General features: G+C 39.9%; 4 protein-coding genes across 4 annotated transcripts; 2 read left to right on the forward strand and 2 right to left on the reverse strand.

Annotated features, from left to right (window-relative positions):
* Positions 1-981: 981 nt before the first annotated feature.
* On the reverse strand, positions 982-1,892 carry LOC116252355 (RING-H2 finger protein ATL56-like). The gene has a single exon (XM_031626553.2). The coding sequence runs from the start codon at positions 1,796-1,798 to the stop codon at positions 1,313-1,315; it is 486 nt and encodes a 161-aa protein (XP_031482413.1). The 5' UTR covers positions 1,799-1,892; the 3' UTR covers positions 982-1,312.
* A 4,481-nt stretch (positions 1,893-6,373) lies between these two features.
* LOC116252093 (vacuolar protein sorting-associated protein 22 homolog 1) lies at positions 6,374-10,273 on the reverse strand. Its single transcript, XM_031626150.2, has 7 exons — positions 9,901-10,273; positions 9,688-9,798; positions 8,747-8,882; positions 8,391-8,545; positions 8,102-8,209; positions 6,811-6,900; positions 6,374-6,719 (listed from the first exon to the last, which is right to left on the reverse strand). The coding sequence occupies exons 1-7, from the start codon at positions 9,949-9,951 to the stop codon at positions 6,606-6,608; spliced, it is 765 nt and encodes a 254-aa protein (XP_031482010.1). The 5' UTR covers positions 9,952-10,273; the 3' UTR covers positions 6,374-6,605.
* A 2,150-nt stretch (positions 10,274-12,423) lies between these two features.
* Positions 12,424-14,883, forward strand: LOC116253642 (uncharacterized). The gene is made up of 2 exons (XM_031628575.2): positions 12,424-12,776; positions 13,401-14,883. Exon 2 carries the CDS (start codon positions 13,452-13,454, stop codon positions 14,397-14,399), a length of 948 nt encoding a protein of 315 aa, XP_031484435.1. The 5' UTR covers positions 12,424-12,776; positions 13,401-13,451; the 3' UTR covers positions 14,400-14,883.
* Positions 14,884-20,895: 6,012 nt separating this feature from the next.
* On the forward strand, positions 20,896-22,144 carry LOC116253467 (uncharacterized). The gene is made up of 2 exons (XM_031628290.2): positions 20,896-21,763; positions 21,865-22,144. The coding sequence occupies exons 1-2, from the start codon at positions 21,043-21,045 to the stop codon at positions 21,966-21,968; spliced, it is 825 nt and encodes a 274-aa protein (XP_031484150.2). The 5' UTR covers positions 20,896-21,042; the 3' UTR covers positions 21,969-22,144.
* The last annotated feature ends 502 nt before the right edge of the window (positions 22,145-22,646 follow it).

Raw genomic sequence — 22,646 nt, forward strand, 5'->3', positions numbered from 1 at the left:
AGCAAATTGCAATATTGACTGGAGAGTTTGCAAAATCCAGTGAGAACTGAAGTGCAGCTTTTTCGGAGACCAATGATAGTGACCACCGGTACACCACTTTACCTCCAGTAGATCAATAAAGTTAAAAAAGTAAAATAGAAAAAACATAGTAAAGTAAAAGTTAAAGAGAACATGCTTGGCTGATTGAGAAAATAAGCAGCACGATATTTGTATGATCGTTCAGTATCCATCGAATTATGTAATATATACGGCTGCCTTGTGATCACGAAAACAAGAGAAACAAACCAAAAGGGAGGAACTTGCTTTCTGCGTTTTAGAGTCGTTCGATAGAGTCAAGATTACACATTCTGACTGCCAATTTATTGATTTATAATTCTATTTATTCAATAATTCGTTAGAACCAATGCAAATTGAGCAGAATCGTTTGATGACGGAATCGGAAACAGCAACAAATATGATCAACACATCTTAAAAAAGCAAAAAAAAAAAAAAAGCCTTTTCATCTCCTACTGCTATTCAGCAGCAGCAGTCGAGAGCTCGGAAATATATTTAATCACGAATAACTGAGGAAGACCACGAATATAAATCAACAATAGTCCTGATTGAGAACACAACCGACGCATCTTGTCTACATCAGAAGCCCTTAAAATGCATATACAAGTAAAGTAGTTAAGGAAACCGTGCTAACGATGTGAAAAATCTGAAATGCCAAGAATGGAGATATTCCATTCGATGTTTTCAAACAACACCGCACATCCCCTTTTAATTACGAACACTAATTTCCAAAACCTCAACAATCTTCATGATCAACAAAGCAAATTTACTTCAATCACCGAATGCAAGGATCGATGAAGCACAACCATATCTGTTTAGAGCAGAATCCTATCCAATTTTAGCATCCCACCTTCATTTCTTTAATGCAAAAATTTTACCTCGCCATTGAAGCAATTGTTCTGAATATTCACAGTTTTCACAAACAACTTGCTTGTGATTCAAGAACCACGAACTAACATTCTCCATATATTACCAAAACCCAAGAGTGGGAAGAGACTTACATTTCTATCTTGCCTTTTCTTTTTTTCATTTGATCGACAAGCTGGGGCTAGCTAGACGCTTGCTAGATTATTCCAAGAGACGCACCCTCAGTTTCGAGCTTTTAACCTCCATGAACTTGAAGGTCTAAGCTGATTTACACCCTGAAGTGAATGGGGCTCTTGGTTCAGAGAAAATTACAGTTGAAGTTTCTTTACATCTTACACATCATTACGGATTCATTCTCTCAGCAAATCTTATCGGATCCGTCTAACCATGATCAATCCGGCGGGCGCACCGCCGTCCGACAAATGGGGCAGACGGGCGCTACGGCTAGCCACGCGTCGACACAGTGAGCGTGGAAGTTGTGCCTGCAAGACGGCAGCGATCTGCATCTTTCACCATATCTGAATGTCTCCAAGCAAACGGCGCAGTCGGATGGATACCCATTTCGGTAGTCGAAGCAGGGAAGCCGCTGGAGGTCGAACCTCGACAACCCACAAGAAGAAGACCACGAAGAAGAACGAGAGGCGAAAGAAGGGAAGTCTTCATCAGGTGAGGATTCGAACGCGCGGCGGATGAGGAAGACGTGGATGACAAAGACAATGGCGATGCCGAGGAAGAGAAGCCCGACGGAGAAGACGACCACCATGATCAGAACGTGGAGGAGGAGGGTGAGCAGGCGATTGGGCTTCGCCATTCGGAAATCTGCAGAAGAAGAAAAAGAAGAAGAAGCAGCAGCAGCAGCAAGATGGGAGACCGACATCCCGAGAGAGAGAGAGAGAGAGAGAGAGAGAGAGAAATGAGGACGAGGATGGAACAGAGACGACACGAGTATGGATATACTCTCCCTCTCAGGAGCATCCGAATCTGATTCAACGGCAGCAAGACCGAGTCGGTGGGCCCTTATGATGGGAAGAAAGCAGCCGCCCACAGAGATGGAAACAGACGAATCCGACGAGAAAAAAGTTGAAGCCTCATGACATCATTCTTAGATATTTGGCGGAAAAAGACGGTAATTCAATCTGACAGGGAACAAATTTTATGTAGAATATTGTAAGCCCCTGTTCTTCGTCTTTCCGAGTTCTAACTTCTTCCAAACGTGATTCATTGTTAAGCTGGAATTATCTTCTAAATTGCAGCTAAATAAACATTCACGATCATATTCTTTCAATTATTGTTGATTTTAAGTAGAGTAATTTGGTATAGGCATTAGAAAGTTAGCTTGGCCTTTGATCTTCGACGTTGATGTTTGATCAATTTTTTTATTTGAAAAGTAGATAAAAGTATTTCTTAACTAAACTACGTTTTCTTCTACAATTAATTATATTTAATTGGTGAAGATGGGATTAGGTTTCACATTTTGGTGTCAGAAGACCTACTATGGCATCAAAATCCTGATGTCCTTCATCTTAAAGAATCATAGTTAGGATAGCTCTTGTTAGCATGTTGTTTTCAGAAATTACTTAAACTGGTTCATATGAAAACAAAAGGTAAATATTAGTTTAGATGAACTACTCAGTGGGCCGAATGACCTCAGTATTTCTTTTACAAACCAAAACTTGTCACGTTGTAGATAATTTCTCCTTAGATTAGTAAAATAAATGTCATTTACAAAAACTCGGGTGCATATATAATACCAGAAAGGCAGCTCTTTAAAAATTAAGAACAGTAATTTCACAAAACAATTAACTAGATGGCCCTTTTTTCTTAAAAGGACGGCTATAATTGTCGCCGTACCAGGGTAGGCTTGACAAAATGTCGCATTAATGGTGTTTGTGATTCTTGACAAAGATTGCTCATAAAAATTAATGCGATTTTTTCAGCTCCAAGACGTAACTTATGTGTCTAATATCATACAAACAAGCTTTTACATTTTACAAATACATCAACATTTATGCGAATGAAAGGTCATCCAAGTGATTGTAAAATTACATTTAAAAGATGTGATTATCTGATATCATACAAGCAAGCTTTTACATTTTACAAATACATCAACATTGATGCCAATGAAAGGTCATCCAAGAGATTGAAAAATTAAGTGATGTGATTATATATATATATATATATATATATATATATATAACTTGAAAAATATCCTGATATATATCCTGTTGCGTCTTGTCTTTGTCACCAAAAGGGCTCTCGTGCAAACAACTTTTTGAGTATACATTATTATAATAACATATGGATAAAAATTATTTTAATAACTGGACGAGTGGAAAGATTGCGTCGGCATTGCTGAGGATAGTGGAAGAATTTTGATTCAACTTTTTCCCTCTTCAACGTGACGACTTCTAGCTCCTCATTCTAAAAAACCAGCTCGAATTTCCATCATTTCTAATCAAACTCTTCGTTCGACTGGCAAAACTCAAATCATTGTGCCCCCTTTGATTTCTGGAACCAAAACAATAGTTTCTAGTTTCAGTTTAAATAAATGAACAACAATACAACTTTTGATTTTTAAGAAGAGAGAGCGAATCATTTAGGCACTAATTTAAAAGAAAAAGATAATAACACACAGTATTTTATGATTACTTAAGAGCTTTCATCTAAAGAACATGAGCTTGAATTTTGTGATTAAAAGAAATAAAGAACATGAGGTTGATTTTGTGATTACTTAAGAGCTTTCATCTAAATAACAATTTTGTGTTTGTGGGGCGTTGCTTGCGTCACTGGCTTCCTCCTTCCTCGTCGCGGTTTGAATATTTAGTTGCACGCGTCGGAACGGAAGACATCATTTTAGCGATAAGATAACGACGAGGTCGTCTCCGTTTTGGCATTTTTTCGAAGCTATGAGATGAGATGACACTGAGATTCGATTCTTGTATCCAAAGTTTTTGTTTTTTAATCAAAGAGTGTGAAATTTGAAGAAGAAAAGTAAGAATTACACATGGACCTGACTTGGTTTGTCTTTGTCTATTGTGCTGGATTCGTTTCAAACCCGAGCTTTGTCCTTGATCTTAATGAAACATTTGATTGACCTGAGAAGAATTGAAGTTCTATTGCATAATTGTGCAGCTTACTAACAAATAAAGGTCAACTTAGGAGGAATGATCTAAGGCAGTCTCTAGATGACTTTTGATAATAAGTGGGAAGAAATCCCATTGGCCCAGATGCTTTCTTTCCTTTTTCTTTCCTCTTTCTTCTCACTCTCAGGGTCTAAGATTGCATCAATACTTAAGTTAAAGCATGCACTTCATGCGAACTAGTGCATCGCTTCCTTCCTTTCTTCTCACTCTCAGTGTCTAAAATTGCGCCAAAACTTAAGTTAAAGTGTGCACTTCGTGTGAACTAGTGCATCGCTTCCTTTCTACTGGCGAAAGGGAATAGGATGTTCATGCCACTTGAACCAGCAACTTGCTGCCTACCAGCCACTAACCCAAGCAGGTGCACCAACACCACTTGCAGCAGCTTCTACATGACTTTATGATAAAAGTATTTTGATCTGTCTTTTTTTTTTCTTTTTCTTTTCATATATAAAGAAGGGAAAAAGAAAGTCAGAATGGGAGCAGTATTATCTCGCTTTCACCTCTTTAATGTGGTAAACCAACTGAAATATGGTAAAAGTCTAAACTACGTCTGGTCCAACTGAAGGAAATGATAGGAATGTATGTTACAATTATGTATAGAAATATAAATTTGAACAAAGCGAATGCTCGCCGTCAACGTGATGGGATGGACGACCATATTGCTTATAAGCCATAGATAGCGACTGGTTTAAGCTGGTTGCTTTTTGTTTGAAGGAAAAACTTTCCTCAAAACTTGGTCGCTGGACAAGGACACTGGAGAAATCTTATGTTATAATGGTGTGTCATAGCCACTGGTTATTTGATGGTCGTTATAACAAAATATTAGTTGAAGGTCTGTTGAGTGCAAGCGACATGTATATGCAAGTTTCTGCAAGACGATTGACTTGAAAAGAAGATAAAAAGATTGACATTGAACCTTTATTGAAATAAAAAAGGCCATTCACTATGCTAATCAGATGGAAGATTGTCACATGGTTCAGGAAACCAAATAGGAGCTATCAACAAATATGACTGTTGATCAAGGAGCTAATCAACTGAGACGAATATGGTAGAGCACTTGATTTGTAGGGCAAGAGTCCTCCATCAGGCATGGCTTCAAGGCAAACATCCTTCATATGGCATGACTTGCAAACAAGCATGTTTCGCAGAACACTTCAATCGATTTGTTGCATAGTGATTTTGATATGCAGTTTAAGTGTGACTATATAAAAACCGGCAAACTACATTCTTACATGAAAGGTTAAATTTGATGACTTAAACACATATGCAACATCCTTGACTGTGGTTGTGTCGATTTTACATTTAAAACTTTAGAAAGATCCAAGATAGTGTGATGTTTCTTATTACCATTTTGCTTCCTGTTTGTAATCCTTTTAGATGGTCAATTATGCAGGTTATGAAGTAGGTTAACAGCTGCGGAAGAGGTAGCTTGAGTTAGATTTTAAGTTGGAACATGAAAGTTGGTATTAGTCATTTCATGTGATGCCTTTGTGGTCCAACGTGCAAAAGAATGCGCTTCCTAACTAAGTGTAAATTATAGCGTTCTTAAGCTTGAAAATGACTTGAAGATAATTACTTGCAGGATGCTTTGAAAAGATTGGCACTTACACATGTTACAGTATGTGAAGTCCTTTTCACTGACAGATCAAAGCAGGCAGCAAGATGAGCTGCAGTTTTTCAGATCGGAGGGGCTTGACTATTGAGAGAAAGGCACCTTTACTTTTTCCTTATTAATATTGACTTGAGACCATAGTAATACAACCCTCAAAACAGAACAACTTTTGCAACTTTGTTACAGCTGCTGAAAAAAAATCATGGGAAACAATTGCAAAAATGGCAAAGATCACCTACAACTAGTGTCTGATTGAACACTATGACGAGTTCAAATTTTGTTGATAATATATACAAAACGAAGAAAATAATAGCACAAAACTAAAATATCTATTGAGGACCGACATCCTCTTGATTTTAGCAACAGCAAATGTTCTTCGCCAAATACTAGCCACCACAATAAAACTTAAGTTGATTTTTTATAATTGAACTGCAAGTACAGCAAACAACTTAGAGAGAGAGATGGAACATCCAAGTAGAGCTTTAAAAAGCAAGGTGACGCATAATGACAGCATATGCTCATCGTGGTGGAAAAATATGGGTATGTATATTCCCCGACAAAACCGTTACACTAAGACCCGTGGAAACACGTATGGGTTTGGGGAAGGGATCTCCATAATATAAATTGGATGAGAGTTTGCGGTGTCTCGAAAGAAAAACTATATTTTTGAACGAGCTGTTCAAGTACACACAAAACGGAGAAAGCATTCCCTCTTGATGCATTAATTTATCATGTAAGAGCTCGGTGGCCTACATCATTTGACCATGATTTCAAGTTTCAATTCAAGATCTGTACTTTTGAAATTTCTGCTACACTTCTGTGTTTCTTTCCTTGTCTTAGTCGCATCAAAAGAGCCCATCAGAGCAGCAAAACTTGAAACAAGTTGTGGAATACAGAAACAAGTCTATGATCAATTTGCTGCCCATATATCAAATTTTCACACCATCACCACCAGTTGCCGAAGAAGAAATGGAAGCTACACAAGGGAACCAATAGCGCCGCTTTCTATCCCGATGACCAGAATCAATCATAGCCAGACCTTCCTGCTTGTGCACACACCATAGATGATTTAAACTCTGATCAGGAACAAAACCCCCTTTAAGCCAATAAAATCACACAAAAAGGCAGACCTACCTTTAGTAGAGTTTCAAGGGCGTCAATTACACGTCCATGTGGCCACCCCAAATTATTCACTACCTCCTCTACGGTCACATACCCTTGAGTCTGGGAAATAAAGTAAATGATTAACAGAAGACACCATAACTTAAACTACAGTATGACCATGTAGGTTACTTAGCTGGTGGTTTCCCAGCAGATGGTTGTTTCCTTCCACCAGAGAGATCATGAATTTAACAGAACAATCAACAAAATTTACATGTTGCTTGATTTAGTAAATCATGAAATAACTAGAATTGCATCCAAAATCCACAAAAAAAAAAATACAGAATACGTGTTGCCTGGTTGAGAAAATCATTGATAACTCAGCCAGTTATATCCAAAATCAAGTAAAAATACACAAAAAAAACTTTTAAACTGAGAAGATGCTTTTCATGATAAAGTACAAACAGTTTTTCTTTATCTTCCTCTAAGTAATTTACTAACATGAGTGTTAATGTAATCAGAATCATGTACTGCATTATCGACAATGACAATGTACATGTACTGCATTATCGACAATGACAATGTACCTTGGCTCAATGCTACAGTCTGAACATCTCGAGTTGAGGGACATATGGTTCTAATATTTCCATTATCTCCTACATTTCAATGCATACTGTATATTATGTACACAATAAAATGAAGGTTGCGTCTGCATTCTTGCGGCACTACTTTTCCATGTAAAGAATGAACCCATATGACTATGATTCAGAGCTCTGTATATCTTTTTATATGCTTAATAGTCCATCCTCTGTCAGGAGCCATTGTCATATGATATCCACTGAATTAAGAAAATAATAATATAGTGATTGTCTTAAGCTCTTGTATTACAAACTTTGTAACTTTACTAGAGGTAACTGCACTTAACCTGACCGCTCGAAGAAAACCAATAGATCATAAACAAAAATTGAAAATTGGTTTCATCTTTCATTGCCCTCATATGCTGGAAAACCCCCACATTTCTGATAGAAAACATATAGGTGGTCAGTTTGGTCTATCACCACCATAACAAAAAGCATATACAAATAGGAAACCACAAGAGAGATGCATCTGCAAAGAAGAATGTTTTTCATATAAAATCAAGAAAGTTATGGGGCAATTACGAAAAAATGCCATCAACCACAACAAAGTTATCGGCAGTGACATCACCATGGACACATTTTACTCACAAGATTTCAAGAAAAGCACGTTACAACATTATCTCCGTTGATATGGATGAGTTATGAGCATATATCAGAAATAACGAAGTTTCATTTGTGGAACAAACCTGCGCAATCTCCAGAAGTTCATTATGGTCTTTGTTCAACTCAGTTGGAACTGACCGAACTAGCCTTTTTTTCCCAACAGAAAGAACCTCAAAGCCACTGCCAAGACCCTGCATGATTTACAAATAAGTGTCAGCTATGACTGAACATGCCAAGTTTAAATTACATGATTCCATGACATAAACCATAATGAAAAGATCAGATGGAGGGAGCAGATCCCTTGCATAATAAAGGGTAGCTTTTACCAATTCAGTACAGTAACCTTCAAAAAATAATCTTTGGAAAAGATACCTTAAGTTTACTTATAGCTCGCAGACAGTCATCCTCAGATACCGTATCACGTGCAGCCCTTCGTCTTTGGTTAAGAAGGCTACAGAGCTCCAGCAAATCGATCAACCCACCATTGGTAGGCCTGGTAGCCAAGCATATGTCAACAATTTGTACACCTGCATCACCACATTTTATTATCAACTTAGCAGGGGGAAGAAAACAACTCCATATTCAAAATCAATGCTGTTTTATTCTAAGCATTCTAATGCAGCTCTTTTACACATTCAGTAGGCATTGGGTTAATAAATCATACCAAATTCAAAAAACCGAAACAGAATGTAACCTGTTTGAATAATGTGATGCAAAAAGTTACTGACCAAGTTCATAGTAAAAGTCACCAATCCCTAAGAGCTCAGCCCAAAACCCTTTGTTTGATGCCAATGGATCCACACCAACTTTTGCACACATTTCATGAAACTGTGACCTGAATGCGGGATTCTTACGGATGTCATTCTGCGCTGCCAGGGAAAACACCCCACCAAGAAGGAAAAGAAGAACGTGAAGGGTAAGAGAAACCAGAAAGCAGAACAAGATATGGTTGGAAGAACAAATATATTTTCAAAAGCTTAAAATTTGCAGTATAGACAGATGAATTGTTTTGTGTTCAACAGGAATTCTACAGTAGTATACGGTACAATGATAACACAAGATAGAATTAAACCAGCTCAGTTTCAAAAGGACATATCTGTGACAAACTTACAAGATGTAAGAAACATACTACTCATACAAGGGCTACCTCTACGCTACATAGCAGGACTTCATTCGAAAAAGCAGGACGAATCATTGGATTTTGTTGCAAAATTGGCCCCCAGGACTTGTTGTGTCACAAATAACATTTTTCACCAGTTCATGATTCCAATCTAGCGGTCAAAACTATAAAACTTCAATAGATTTAATGAAACAAGAACTTTCTCAATTCGAAGCCCCTGAATTTCAAAAAGGAATAATTACAAGTAAAAATTCCCCATCCCCAAAGCACATCAATAATCAATTGCTGGAGATTGATCTACCAAATGAATTCAGGCGCAAGCCGCAATTAGTCAGCAGCGACGCTTCTCGCGTACGTAAGGCAATCCAGAGCCAGAATTCGGTAATCATTTCCTAACTTCCCTATAATTCAAGGTTTTTCTCAGCTTAACAGAAAAAAGAGCAAAGATCACAATCAAAAAGTGTGCGTGAGAGGATCCTAAGAAACAGAAAGAGAGAGAGGACGTCAGGCTAAGGGAAGGAGGCAGGCAACGGGGGAGGTCATGATCACCTTGTGCTTGCGGGCAAACTCCTCCAACTGCGACCGGAAGGTAGCAAGCTGTTCCTTCATAAGATCCGTCCTGACTTTGGCGACATTCTCACCGAGCAATCGATATTGGTCCTTACAAAGAAAATAGTGGAACTTCAGGCAACAGACCCATGAAGGAAACAAACTAAACAAGGGATTTCGAAAACCCTAGATTAGAGAGAGAGGGAGATTCACCCTGGCAGCGGCGGCAGTTTGCAGGCCGGAGATACCGGGCCGCCTCCTCATCGTCTTCTTCCCCGAGTACGAAAGGGATTGCCCCGATCTCGCAGTTTCCCGACGTTTCCCCGCCGGAAATCGGGGCACCGCAAAAATGTGGTCAACCGTAAAAACTAGTAAGATTCCGGCATCAGAGGGAAAGCTTATTGTGGATCCTTTCTCTTTCAGTGAGTCCAGACCCGACTGCACCGATAAAATTTGGGTAAGAATTGTTAAGACAATGCCTTCAAGGTACGTCGAAGGTTCAGACGCAATTCATTAATAATCTAAATACAAATTCGAATGGTTTGAATAAAACTGATCTAAAATCACAGGTTATTTTTGGGATCTAAGAACCTATCCCTCAAATCCACGGTTTTCAATAAAGAATATGTAATGAATTACGTTCCTATGTTCTAGAACCTGTTCCCCTTTGAATAATAGATTCTTAAATTTGAAGGATGAATTTAAAGTTTGGCAAAATCACAAGTCAAACAAAAAAAAATCAGACTACATTAAGTAGGTGGCAAATCAGCAGTTTTGAGGGTGTACTCGTTGGTGGTTTTGAATATGGAGGTGGTGGTTTCAGTCTTAGAGGAGAGGTGGGCTTTCTTGGTGGTTTTCCGATTAGGCTTTGGGTGGTTTTCAGAACTGCTAAATCGTGAACTTGGCTGGTATGGTGCCTCTTAACAACTTTATGATTCGAAAATTGACGGCGACCGTGGCGTCGAAGGATAGTCGTCGTGGCGGCTCTTTTGTTCTAAATGATGTGATCGTTGTCATTTTCTTGTTGATAGAATGCTGAAAGAATCAGACTGATCAAAGCAGAGGGAGAGATGAGAAGCGAAGAAAGATCCCCACTTCATATTTTTGAAAAATCAAAATTTTAAATGTAATTTTTTAAACATTTTAATTAATTTATATTAAAAATTATATTTTAAATCATGTTAAAAATTTTGAAACTATGCAATGAAAAAATCGTAACATCTCCCAGAATTATTCATGCCCTCTTCAACACAAGGTTTCGAGATTCAAAAAAGCTTGCCATTATTTGTTTTATTCATCAAATGAATGAGAAAACACGCATTTAACAAGTCAAATGGCAAAAGTAGAGTAAGTAGAAATATATCATAATCAATGACACAACAATGAGGACTATAACGTAGCCATTTGCGAAACTCAATTCCAAATTTATTTTGGGTCAAAAATTGGTAAAGACTAGCTAGCGCATGATTAACGTCATAAATCTGAAACCCTTATATTTATCTTTCAGCAGACGTATGCATCCAACAACACATATCAAATAAAAATATAATATATTAAGGGTCTTTTGATAGCAATAACACTTTGTAATTATGACATGAATTTGAGTTCTAGTTCTAGTGTTAGTGTTTCATGAATCTGTTCTAATTTTTAAGATAAATTCACTACAAAGTGTTTTCACTATCAAATGAACTCAAAAATTAATATGCATTCAATTGCGAAAAGAATTCCTCAAAGCCCACAATTGGTTAAGGAAAAAGAAGTAAAAGGAAAAAGAAAAGACTGGAAAAAATAAATAAAAAACGTGTTATTGCCAAGAAGAATTTAAAAAGAGTTCAAAGTCAGGGTTTTCTCAAACTCTCTCAATAAAACGTGAGATTGTAACCAAGGAAGCGACTCACTAAACAAAATAAATAAAAATTAATTAACATCGATAAATACCTGATTTGAGAGATAATTTTTTTTATTAAATTTTGAATCGAAGGAATAAAAGCCTGACTTTGCTGCCCTCTTATCTTAGTGCCTTAGAATGTTCAGTTAGGAGGTGGTGCCTCATGATTTCTCTTGATTTTTTTTATGGTTGCCTTTCGTTGAACTCGTGGCTCGACGATCAACATATAATTGTTTGTCAAAACTTTGATTATTTAATGAACTTTTGCATAAGGAATCTACCGTCAAACTTATGTCCAAAACTTATTAGTTTTTTAATTATAAAAATTGGACATCCTGTCCCATTTACAATAAACTACATGTCTAGTCATTGGTGTCGGGGACCCCGTAGCTGACCAATTTTCTTCCAAATTGCATCACTCTTTTTCAGGGGCATAAGTAGTTGATAGAGCTGTCGGGTAGGTGAAAGTCCAGTCGTTAGTTTGATTCTTATGAGTTTTAACTATAGTTGATCATTGTCCGACGTAATAATAACATGGTCTATAAATTTGCTTTGTCTTGCTAAGTATGCTTTCAAAACTACAAGTATGCTTTACGCAGCAACATTCAATACAATGGATGTGCTTAGTTATTAAAGTCCAAAGCCTCGACAATAAATGTTTTTTGTTAAAAGAAAAAGGACTTTTTTTTTTAACCTTGACAAAACAAGGGGTGTTTTTTCATCTGATAAGTGCTTGTCCTTTTAGGAAATTGTGATTAAAAAATGTTGCGGGTTTGATTTTGTGAATAAATAAAAATTAGTGGGGCGAAATTGTAAGTTTTTGCTGTGAAAACAAAAGGCCCTGACCGCAAGTTCGGAATATCATCGTTCAGTTTCGCTCACTCTCTCTCTCTCTCCAAATGTTCCTCACACTTGGGTTTTGGGGTTGCAGCGAGGGAGAGACGGCTGTTTTTCCGGTGATCGGCTGCAGTGAGTAGCCGGAACGCCGGCGGCAGGGGCGGGCCTCTGTCCGAAACGGGCTCACCCACGGTTTGCGCTATTTTTTAGTGGCAGCTGAAGAAATAGAAGAGGACTTTTTCTCACTGAACGAGGGTTCCAGTGACCTCGACACAAGAGGAAAGGATTCAGGCCTCTGAAGGAGGTTCCAGCCTCCTGGTCGAACAGAGAAAGGATTCTGGCCGGAGAAAGGATCCGGCCTCAGGTATGGGCGTCACCCTTTTTGTTTTTGTTTTTTTTTTTTTTTTTTTTTTTGATGACAGCCGGCCGAGCTCCCTTGCAGTCTGGCTGTGACTGTGACAGTCTCTCCTTTCCTTCCTCCTATTTCCCTTTTTTTTTGTTTGATTCGCTTGGTTTCTTAAGCCCGCGGAGCTTACAAGGCGATAAAGAAAGCTCAAGCGATGCGGGCTTTACAGTAGAAAGAAAAAGACAGAGCAAATGAAATAAAGTAGAAAAAAGGAAAAAAAAAATCTTCTTCGTCCTCTTCCTCTGTTCTTCCTTTTTCTTTTCCCTTTTTTTCTCTGCAGCAGCTGCCAGCGATGGGAGTTGTCCCAATTGACAGCTTCACGCTCCACTGGGCTGAATTTGTCCTTCTTCCTCCCGTCCAGTCTGCCGGTGATTGATGTTTCCGGCGGCTAAGACGCTTAGTCGATGCCGGTTGGTGTGTCCGGCAGCAGGGAGATGATAATTGGTAGCAGAGGAAAGAAAACGAGCAAACAGAATATTACATGTCAAAAATGAGTTGGTTATGGCTCATGGCCACAATCCAACATGTGTAACGTGTCTGAACAAGAAGCAGTAAACACTATTTTTTCTCGGCGATCCACAGGAACCGGCGGCTGTTCAGTTATAAGGAAAACAGGAAAAAGAAAAGGAAGAGATGGAAAGAGCAGAAGGTGAAGGCGAGTGCACCACCATACAAGATCTCCGTACTAAGAGGAAGGCGCACATTATCATAAGAGACTCCTTCAGACTCATTCTCGCAGACTTTACGACCTTCCTCCCCACCATCCTTCTCGCTTCTATCCCTATCTTCCTCCTCCTCTTCTTCTCCCTTTCCGTCGTCTCCCTCCGAAAGGAGATTTCTTACAAAGAATCTCTTTTGCCGTGGTTACCGGGCGGTGTCACTGCCCTCCATGTAAAAGGCGAGATCGCCGGCAATGTCCGCCACCTCCTCAAATACAAAGCCGTCTATTGGCTGCCAACTTATGTGTTCTCCGTCATGTCTACCGTCACCACCATTAAGCTGGCAGCCTCTTCTAACATGTGCCAGAAACCGAAATTCCGTCTGGCAATGGCCGCTGTGAGAGAAACTTGGTGGAGGCTCGCCATCACGTCACTTTATGTCACGGTGTTCAGGGAGGCCTATGATCAATTCGCACGTGTAGCCGGTGTAATGGCTCTCGGCGGGCTCATGCGGACGACGGTGGGGGTGGTGGTGGCATGGGGTGGTTTGTTGATTTTGAGGGTGTACATTATGGTGGTTTTGAGCATGGGGATGGTGGTTTCCGTCTTGGAGGGTAGGTGGGGGCTGGAGGCAGTAGGAATCGGATGGGAGCTGGTGGAAGAGAGGCGACTTTCCGGGTGGATTTTAGGCGGTTTTCAGGCAGCTTTAAGTTATGGTACCGGGTGGTGGTGGTGCCTGTCCGGCGATAGAATCGGTTGTGGCAGCACCAGCAGCAGCAGCACTGGTACTGAATTGCTCTTAGTTGGGCTTTTGAGTGCGGTGATGGTGGTTCTGAGCGATGTTCTCAATACCATCTATTACTTCGACTGCAAGATGTGCCAGGGCATGCCGTCGGGAGGTCACAGGGAAGAGAGAGAGTGAAGGACTTTGAGCTTCGCCTCCGAAGTTCTCGTCGTTTGTTGAGGACCTGCTTTAGCTGAAAAGACACGCAATGCGTTCTGCGCACACTGATCTGGCAAAGGGGAAAGAGGAACTCTCTCTTTTCGAGGTGCGCGCTAAGCTTGATGACCACATGGCTGTGTTTTACAGAGAGCGAAGCTACTCCATTACCACTCCAGATAGATGGATGAGGTGAGCCACTTATTTTTTCATTCGGGGGCGCACAGAACGCGGTGCGACGCGCATAGATTGCTGTTGATTTCTAATAACACCGTCCGTTATGGTGGTATATTGTGTACGTTTTAGCAGAGTATTCCTTGCAAAGATGTATGAAAATCTGAGTAGATTTTACTGTACAATTCTCATCCGTGTCAAAAAGACATTTTTTTTTTTACTTAAAAATATATTATATCTAACTAAAACTCATTATATTTGAGTATACACAGTACACACAGACTTATATGTATATTGTGCATTTGGGTGAGGAAGGGAGAACTGTGTCGACGTCGGCACTTTGACTGTTCTTCTTATGTATGTTTTGTGTACAGGGAGAGGGAGGGAGATTGTCGAGCTGTCGACATGCAGCCTACTCTGTTCCCTTTTTATTTCAAAAGCACACTCACATTTTACCTTCTTTTCTTTCCATTGTTTGCTTCCTACAACTTGCCAGGGAGCCTTAATATAATGCTGAAGGGCACACCATCCAGCTTTTCAGTGATTTAAGAATGTTTCTTTCGAAATCAACCTCACTGATAAGTTCGTATCATCAATCTTTACAGTTCAAGTTATGAAAACGCGATATGCAGTAGACTTTGTGTGCCTCCCAATCTAAAGCTACTGTTATACTCATTTTGTAAAATTTAATATACACATTAAATGTTCGTGATTTTCTTATGATCTAAAAATATCAAGTTTATTTATGTGATTTTGTTCAATAAAAGCAGCATTTCATGGTACGTAGTCCATTGACAAAAAGTTAAAAACAGTGTCATGTGCAATGTTACATTTTTTTGAAGTGAAGATCGAAGAGGTTGTGTGTATGTTACTTGCAATAATACGTCTCTTAATAGCAATTGATGGTGGTGTAATGAATGGTGGTAATATTGTAAAAGCGTTGGGTAGCTTGAGATGTCTTCATTGTGGAGAGTATGTGGTGAAAGAATTAATAACGTGGAGGAGATGACCTCACATCAAATCATAGTTCTCTCATCATATGCTCTTCTTTGATCTTCATAGAACGATGTTTTTTTCATCGAACACCTCTTAGGGGCTAAAAGGGTTCCTTTCTATTAACAGAGAAATGTGTAAATTGCTGATAGACTGACGATATTCTTTTTCTAAAACCATTAACCATCCATCCGTGAATGTTACTATCCTTCCAATTGACTCTAAATAATAAACAAAGATGTTCTTGTTTTCTCTTCTTTTCTCGCATACTTGCAGTATGGCTTCTTAGCTAAGTTGAAGCTGTCAAAGTCTCGGTGGAAGGTCTTTTTTTCTCTCGTCTCGCTTTGTAGCAGGTCAATCTTTTTTCCCCTGCAGCTTTGCTTTCATATTTGAGGTCCTCTATTGATTATTACTTTTTGGTTTGTCTTTGCGAGGATTGGATGCCTGAAAACATCTCATCCTCTCAACTTTTAACTTTTTTATATTTCATCTGTTCTCCACAAGCATAAACATCCAACCAACTGCTGCTACATTTCACGCTAAGATTGGTACATAAAATACGATTAATTTTATCTTCATTATTATTATTTTATGTATCACGAATGCCCATATCGAATAATAATGTTCCTGTTTTGCTTTTCAGTGTCGTGATTCTAACACTCCCATTTCTGGCTTTTCTCAAAAACAAAATGGTCATCAGGGATAGAGGTTTCCATCATCTGCTTAGCCCAGTGACACCCTTGACTCCAATGTTTGCATATATTTTTCTATATTAAGTTGCGCCGATGCAGGGTCGAGATGGGATTATATATTTTTACAGAGGGGCACAAATCCAAAATTGTCTCAGTGCACATCAATTGAGGGGATGAGATGCATTTATATGTTTTCCATTGAAAAGTTGGACCTACTTCGGTTTAGAGCCGTGAGATCCCGGGTGTCCCAACCTGGCGTTACCTCTAGATTCGGAAAATCCAGGAAGAAGTGATTCCATCTTCTCAATTTTATTATATTACGATCAAATGTTGACCAAGAAATTGTACTCAAATGGAAAATTGAAGATGTTTTTTTTTTCATTACTCACACAATTATGACCGAAGACGATATATTATTATCTTTAAACATAAATATGTGAAGAGGAATTCTAAAATTTTGAAAGTTTGGACGGTTTGAATTGTGAAATCAGATAGTCCGGGCCTAATTGCTCTTAAGCAGCTTAGGGTTCATGTATCCAACTATCCATCCATTGGAGGTTGAGCTGACCTTGTAAGGTCCAACTACTTATTATGTGGAGATCCAGATCCATTGTATCCATGTTGAGATCCAGATCTTCTGCATACGTACTGCAGCACCAACAGCTGGATACCTGTCAACTTTTTGACTTTCATTTTTATGCGTTGCCATTTGCTTTCAATTAACACACAAGAAGCTCCTGGTTCTCATGAATAAAATTTTATGACTACACATATAAACAAATAATAAAAGTTCATAAGAAATCTCCCAACCAAGGTCAACAGCTAGAACACACATATCTTCAATCTTATTATGCAAATTCAATCCACAAAACAAATGCAATATATATACTATAGATATACACTTAACAGACAAGAACAACAAACAATCACATAAAATCGGCAACTCTGGAGCCATTCTTGCAGTAGAGTTTGATCGGAACAATGTCCTTCTCTCCAGCTTTCGTTATCACTGTAAGGCAGGGAAATTCTCCAGGGTATACCTCTTGGGAGGAGCGTTGCCAAGAACAAGGGAGATCCCAAACTCATCCTCCACAATGGGCAGTTCAAACTGCGCCTCTCCCACGTACGTCCCATCTTTGTACACGTACTTCACGTTATACGGAGCACGCACAGCCCGCGTGCCCGCTGCCAAGGTGAGCAAGGTGTCCGCCGCTTCGGATATTGAAGCTTCGTCCATGGTGGTTCCGGCGTAGTGCAGACTGTACAGGATGAACCCGTCGTCGCCCATTTCCTCTTCAATCGACGGGTCCTTATCTTCCCATTTTGTCTCAAATGGACAATCTTCGCCGCCGGCGTGCCCCATTGTCCTGCAAGAAGAGCAATACGGAGGGAACGTGTCCTCTTCGTAAACGATCCTTTGTGCGATCCCGGCGGCGTCGTCGTCGTCCCCGATCTTCCGCAGCATTATCTCCTTCTGCATCTCCGGCTGCGAGCTCACGTCTATGGCCACATAGAGCCTTGCGTTCGACTCATCAAGCAACTCAATTTTGAGGGGCATTCCTATTTGCTTCCCCACGGCGAGAACCACCTCCTCCTTGGTGTAGTCGCTCGGAATATCGGGCACATTGATCCAGCAGAGGTGGATTCCGGCTTCGTCCAGCTGGGGATCGAAGGAGGGCCCGAAATTTCGAGGCCTGAATACTCTCATCATCTGGAAGTTGAAGAACCAGGGCTTTCGCTTGAGCGCCCGTTTCATCTCCTTCTTGGTCTCCGTGTTGATGAGGTAATAACCGGTGTCCTCTCCGATGGGCACCACCAGCGGCTCGGCCCTTTTCGGCACGCTCCACAGCCACCGTGCCTTGGCGTTGAGCACTATGATGTTGGGATGAGTGTCGCAGAACTTACCGACCAGCCGGTACTTGTATTTCTCTCTGTTCAATTCCTCTGCCTCCTCCTCTTGGGTCTGCTGGTCGTCTGTGGCCGCCTCCAGCCGGACTGGCAACCCGTTCTCCAAAGCCTCTAAGAAATCCGAACTGATGCATATCACCTCCCTGTCCTTTCCTCTTTCTGCTTCTGCTTGGCGGTCGTCCTTTTTACGCCTGATCTTCCCTGCGATCTTCCTGACAAGCTCCATTTTGTTTTCAGAGATTTGGTTTTCCGATGAAGAGAACGAAGGGGAGGGTGCGCCAAACATATATAGAGATTATAACGAGCTTTGGCGGTGGTGCTCAAGGGTCAGGTCAATGGAGTCCTTCTCACTCAACCTGAGAACAGGCTAATGATTTGGGAATTGGCGGTGCAGTGTCTAATGCTGCAAGTGCCGGGAAATTCCTTTTCGTCATCAACATTTTGGCATCATCCGAGCATTGACTTTTGAGAGGCGAAGAAATTCACTTGCAGCCAAAGATTGCTTGCTAAGCAAAACGTGTGGATCATCCCTGCGAAGTTTCCTGGTTGACCTGAATGGTTTGATGTCTATGGAGTATGGACCTGTTAAACACCATCTATGCCTTTCCGCCCATCGTTTCGAGTTATTTTCTCTTCCCGTATGAATGGATGCAAAGTGAAAGAAAATGTTATATTGGCTTTCTAATATTAGTTCTCATGCTTATCTTGTTTCCTGCAATTTTTGGAGCTATTGATTTGTCTATGTGGAACTATGCCGCGTTGAATGGCATTTTGGATCTTGTACCATTCGTTGGAGTTGATGTGACTATGCCGTCTGTATGAGTAGTCAACTCGTTGATCAGGAGAATGAGTCTGTTAGTTAATCTTTACATGCCTCTTGTAAAATATTTTTCCTGTGATAGATGTCTATTTGTCAGTTGTACAGTTATAACAGTGATTTTCTGTTCCAAGTCAATTCTGATTTTAAAATCGATGTTAGCAAATGAATTGGAGGTTGGGATTTCGTGATGCACTTAGAGAACCTTCTTGATGCCTTATGATGGCTGCTTCTTTATACCCAAGAAAATTCAAAATAATTCCTTTCGAGCGCACATGATCTCGTGTACTATTGGTTAGTTTAATGCGAAATTTTGAAAGAATCGTCAACAAACATGTCATTAGTTTTGTACAGCAAATCCTGGTATTTTATTCGCTGCAAGCGGGCAGGGGAACGTCCCCGTCCATTTTATTGATTAGCAGAAAGAATACATGAATAAAGGAACAACTGAAAACAAACAACTCAAAAGAGCTCAAAGCAACAGATCATCCGATCTTCTTCTGAGCCAAGGAAATCTGCCAACGAATCGTACTTAATCAACAGTGACCATTTCTTCTATCTAATATTATTAGAATGATGCACAATAGGAGATGTGCTGGCAAGAACAAAAGCTAAAATTAAACCAAAGGATTACAGTGCAAACACGAGCACCTTTGATGATTGAGTTGCCAATCTCATTCAGCCACCTATTAGAAGGCAAAGACAGCCAAATAGGGTTGAAAATTTTAGAGTTTAACCACCATTTTTTTTGCCTATAATACATGAACAGGCCATAAAGGAGAGGATTTTTTTTCAGAATCTTGAAAATTCCAAAGACCGTGAACACGCAGGTATTTAGATCTACAACTAGCAGCCTATTGTTTTTCACTGGTCAATACTCCACGGGCAAAATATTCCAAATAAGCCACATTCATCTCCTCAACTTGCCTGAAGCCAACTCCCCCTTTTTCAATAGGGAGGGATAAAATTTTCCGTCACCATCAACCTCTGCTCATAAGAATTTTATGAAGGGACTCCAATTTCTTAGCAATAACTGGGGGACATCTCAGAATCATGAAGCAGTAAGCAGACAGAACATAGAGAACAGTCTTGATTAAACACATTCTACCGGCAAATAACAACATTCTGCCATTCCAAATCTTCAGTTTTTTCAACACTTTCAGTAAGATTTCATCCCAAATTAAAATAGGCAAGGACGAAGGGGAGAGACGCAGACCTAAATACATTGTAGGAGGCACTCTTCCACTGCTGAAGTGACGAGGGGAAAGAATATTCTCACTCTTAACAGAGGTGGGTGGAAGATGAATAGACATGTCCATCCCAGTTAACCCTGTTTTCCCATTTAATATTTGGGAGATCTTTCATTAAACTCATTTAAACTGCAGTGCCCTTTACTGTGAACAAGTTTGCTGCAAGAAAAAGCCAATGACATGCTCAGTTTATGAAGTCAAAACTGGGTTCTGCCATCACAGTACCATGATTTCTGATAACGTTTGCTCGCCCTCGTCATAGATTGGAAAAAGGAAAAAAACCTACCAATTTACAGTAGATTCGATATTTCCATTCAAGATGCAATCTTCCTTTAAAACGACTCGACATATTACTGCTACTGTCTCCTCTCCCTTCTCTGTCCCTGTCTCTGCAGAGTAACTCAGGCCAGCCATTTTCAAAAGCCGAGTATCCAACAAAAAATCTAAACCGTCACCACCTGATGAGGGGGTGCGCCAAATGAAGAGATGGATAGATTTAATTGTCATTTTATATATAGATTTAATTGTCCTTTTATGTTGGTCTTTTTTCATTGACAACCTCTTTTTCAGCTCCCGGAAAATGACTAGGACGCCTTATGTTAGCCGAATAGCATCTCCTTAAGTGGCTGAAAAAATGACCAGGCTTGTGACGTCGTCATCAGAATTAGATGTTATCCTGTCAATTTTGCATGTGTCATTTGTTGCTTCCATGCCCATCATCCTGATTCATTCGAATGGCGTCCTACCCAGTAACCTAGCTGGGGATACTGTGTATAAGGTGGCACCCATTCATGCGGCAACCTCAATCTATATATGTTCAAGAACTCAGCTTTTTCCATACTCTTGAAACTACCATGGAGTCCCCAAAAGCCTTAACCAATACCAAGTTCTTGTTCTCACTCAAATCCCTGTCCCTCTTCCTTCTTTCTCTCATGTTTGTATCACACGTATTTGATGCCCCAACGCTCTCTATTTCTGTAGTGCTCTCACCAGAGGATCGATCTGTACTGAAATTTTTCGGTTCTAAAGTTGGCCAGGTCTTATGCAGATTTGCAGCTAGGGAAGCGACCTATATCTTGGCGCTAGGAACAGCTTCATTGTTCTCTGCGACCGTGACTATCTATTCGGCCATAACCGCCAGCGCCAAGGAGAAGCATCTCACACTAAACGACCTGTCATGGAGAATTCTTGGTACTTGGATGAAACTCATCATAACATGGGTTTATATCACACTCATAGCCATTTCCTTTGCCCTTTTTATGGTGCTATTCATTTGTTACTCTACAACTGCTTTCGAAGATATTGTCTTGCATATGGTGGTGCTGCTGTTGGTCGTTTTCTCTTCTATGTATTTCATTGTGGTGCAGATTATGGGCTCCATCATAGAGATACTAGAAGAAGATTGTTCTGAACCGAACAGTCCACTTGCCGAAGAAGAGTTCTTGCTGTTAAAAATGGAAGAGGGTTGTGATAATGATAAACAAAATTGTGATATGCTTAATGATTCGAGAGGTATTCGATGCTTTAAATTCTTGTTGGTTTTGGCAGTATGTGGTATTGCCTCATACGGGCTTGTGGAATTCGAGGTTAACGAAGAAATCGCTATGATGAAGGTTCGGACTGCGATCATCATTGTGAGCACCTGCTTGTTTCTTTCTGTGGAGCTCTTGATTTTCATGGTGTTCGTCGTGCTGTGCTGGGGCTTGAAGAAAGCTGAAGAAGAAAGCTGGACATGGGGAGGAAGTTTGCGTACGTTCTGGTTGCCATTAGCCATGCTACTGGCTCTTCTAGCACTTGATCAGAAAAGGGTTTTCTCTTATTTTGATTTTGTAAAGTGAAGCGAAGGTTCCATTTGAGCAGTTGTGCTTGTTTTCGAATGCAATACATGAAATAAACGAATTTGGATATAGGTACGAATGAAGCCAATTGATTTCTATAGCCTTACATTTATTCAATTGGATATCTCTAGACCTTTCCTGTAGAATGCTTGAATCAAGTAGCTTAATTAGAGTAAGACTTCACTGTTTTGGAAGCAACCATCATCCACCAAGTAGCAAGCCGTAACATGAAAGTTGACTTTGGCACTGCAAAAAGATCGACACTATTTTTAAAATTTGAAAGAATGCAAAGAAAGGCCAAATTGAGGTGGTCTTTTCGACGTCGTTATTGGCACTTGTAATCAATTGGATATATGAAATTAGAAAAGAATTCCAGTGACAAAATGTAGTATTGCAACCCGAATTGTCCGTGATTCTATTAGGAGATCCATTCGAATAATATATCATCTGGACTTGGCTAGAAATTCTTAAATCAAACTCAATTTCCTTTTACTGAGTCTGACCGGCTAGCATCTTGGAATCAGGTTCAATGTGGGATAGATATGGCAAGGGACGCC

Source organism: Nymphaea colorata, chromosome 4, assembly GCF_008831285.2.
Source record: "Nymphaea colorata isolate Beijing-Zhang1983 chromosome 4, ASM883128v2, whole genome shotgun sequence".
Classification (NCBI taxonomy): Eukaryota; Viridiplantae; Streptophyta; class Magnoliopsida; order Nymphaeales; family Nymphaeaceae; genus Nymphaea; species Nymphaea colorata.

What these genes read in the sequence shown, in the direction of transcription:
- LOC116252355 (XM_031626553.2), bottom strand. Translation starts at nt 1,798, where the DNA reads ATGTCGGTCTCCCATCTTGCTGCTGCTGCTGCTTCTTCTTCTTTTTCT.
- LOC116252093 (XM_031626150.2), bottom strand. Translation starts at nt 9,951, where the DNA reads ATGAGGAGGCGGCCCGGTATCTCCGGCCTGCAAACTGCCGCCGCTGCC. An exon ending in AAACTGCCGCCGCTGCCAGG is followed by an intron (nt 9,799 to 9,900) that starts GTGAATCTCCCT and finishes TTTCTTTGTAAG; the next exon opens with GACCAATATCGATTGCTCGG. An exon ending in TGACTTTTACTATGAACTTG is followed by an intron (nt 8,546 to 8,746) that starts GTCAGTAACTTT and finishes GTGGTGATGCAG; the next exon opens with GTGTACAAATTGTTGACATA.
- LOC116253467 (XM_031628290.2), top strand. Translation starts at nt 21,043, where the DNA reads ATGCGGCAACCTCAATCTATATATGTTCAAGAACTCAGCTTTTTCCAT. An exon ending in TATGCTTAATGATTCGAGAG is followed by an intron (nt 21,764 to 21,864) that starts GTATTCGATGCT and finishes GCTATGATGAAG; the next exon opens with GTTCGGACTGCGATCATCAT.
- LOC116253642 (XM_031628575.2), top strand. Translation starts at nt 13,452, where the DNA reads ATGGAAAGAGCAGAAGGTGAAGGCGAGTGCACCACCATACAAGATCTC.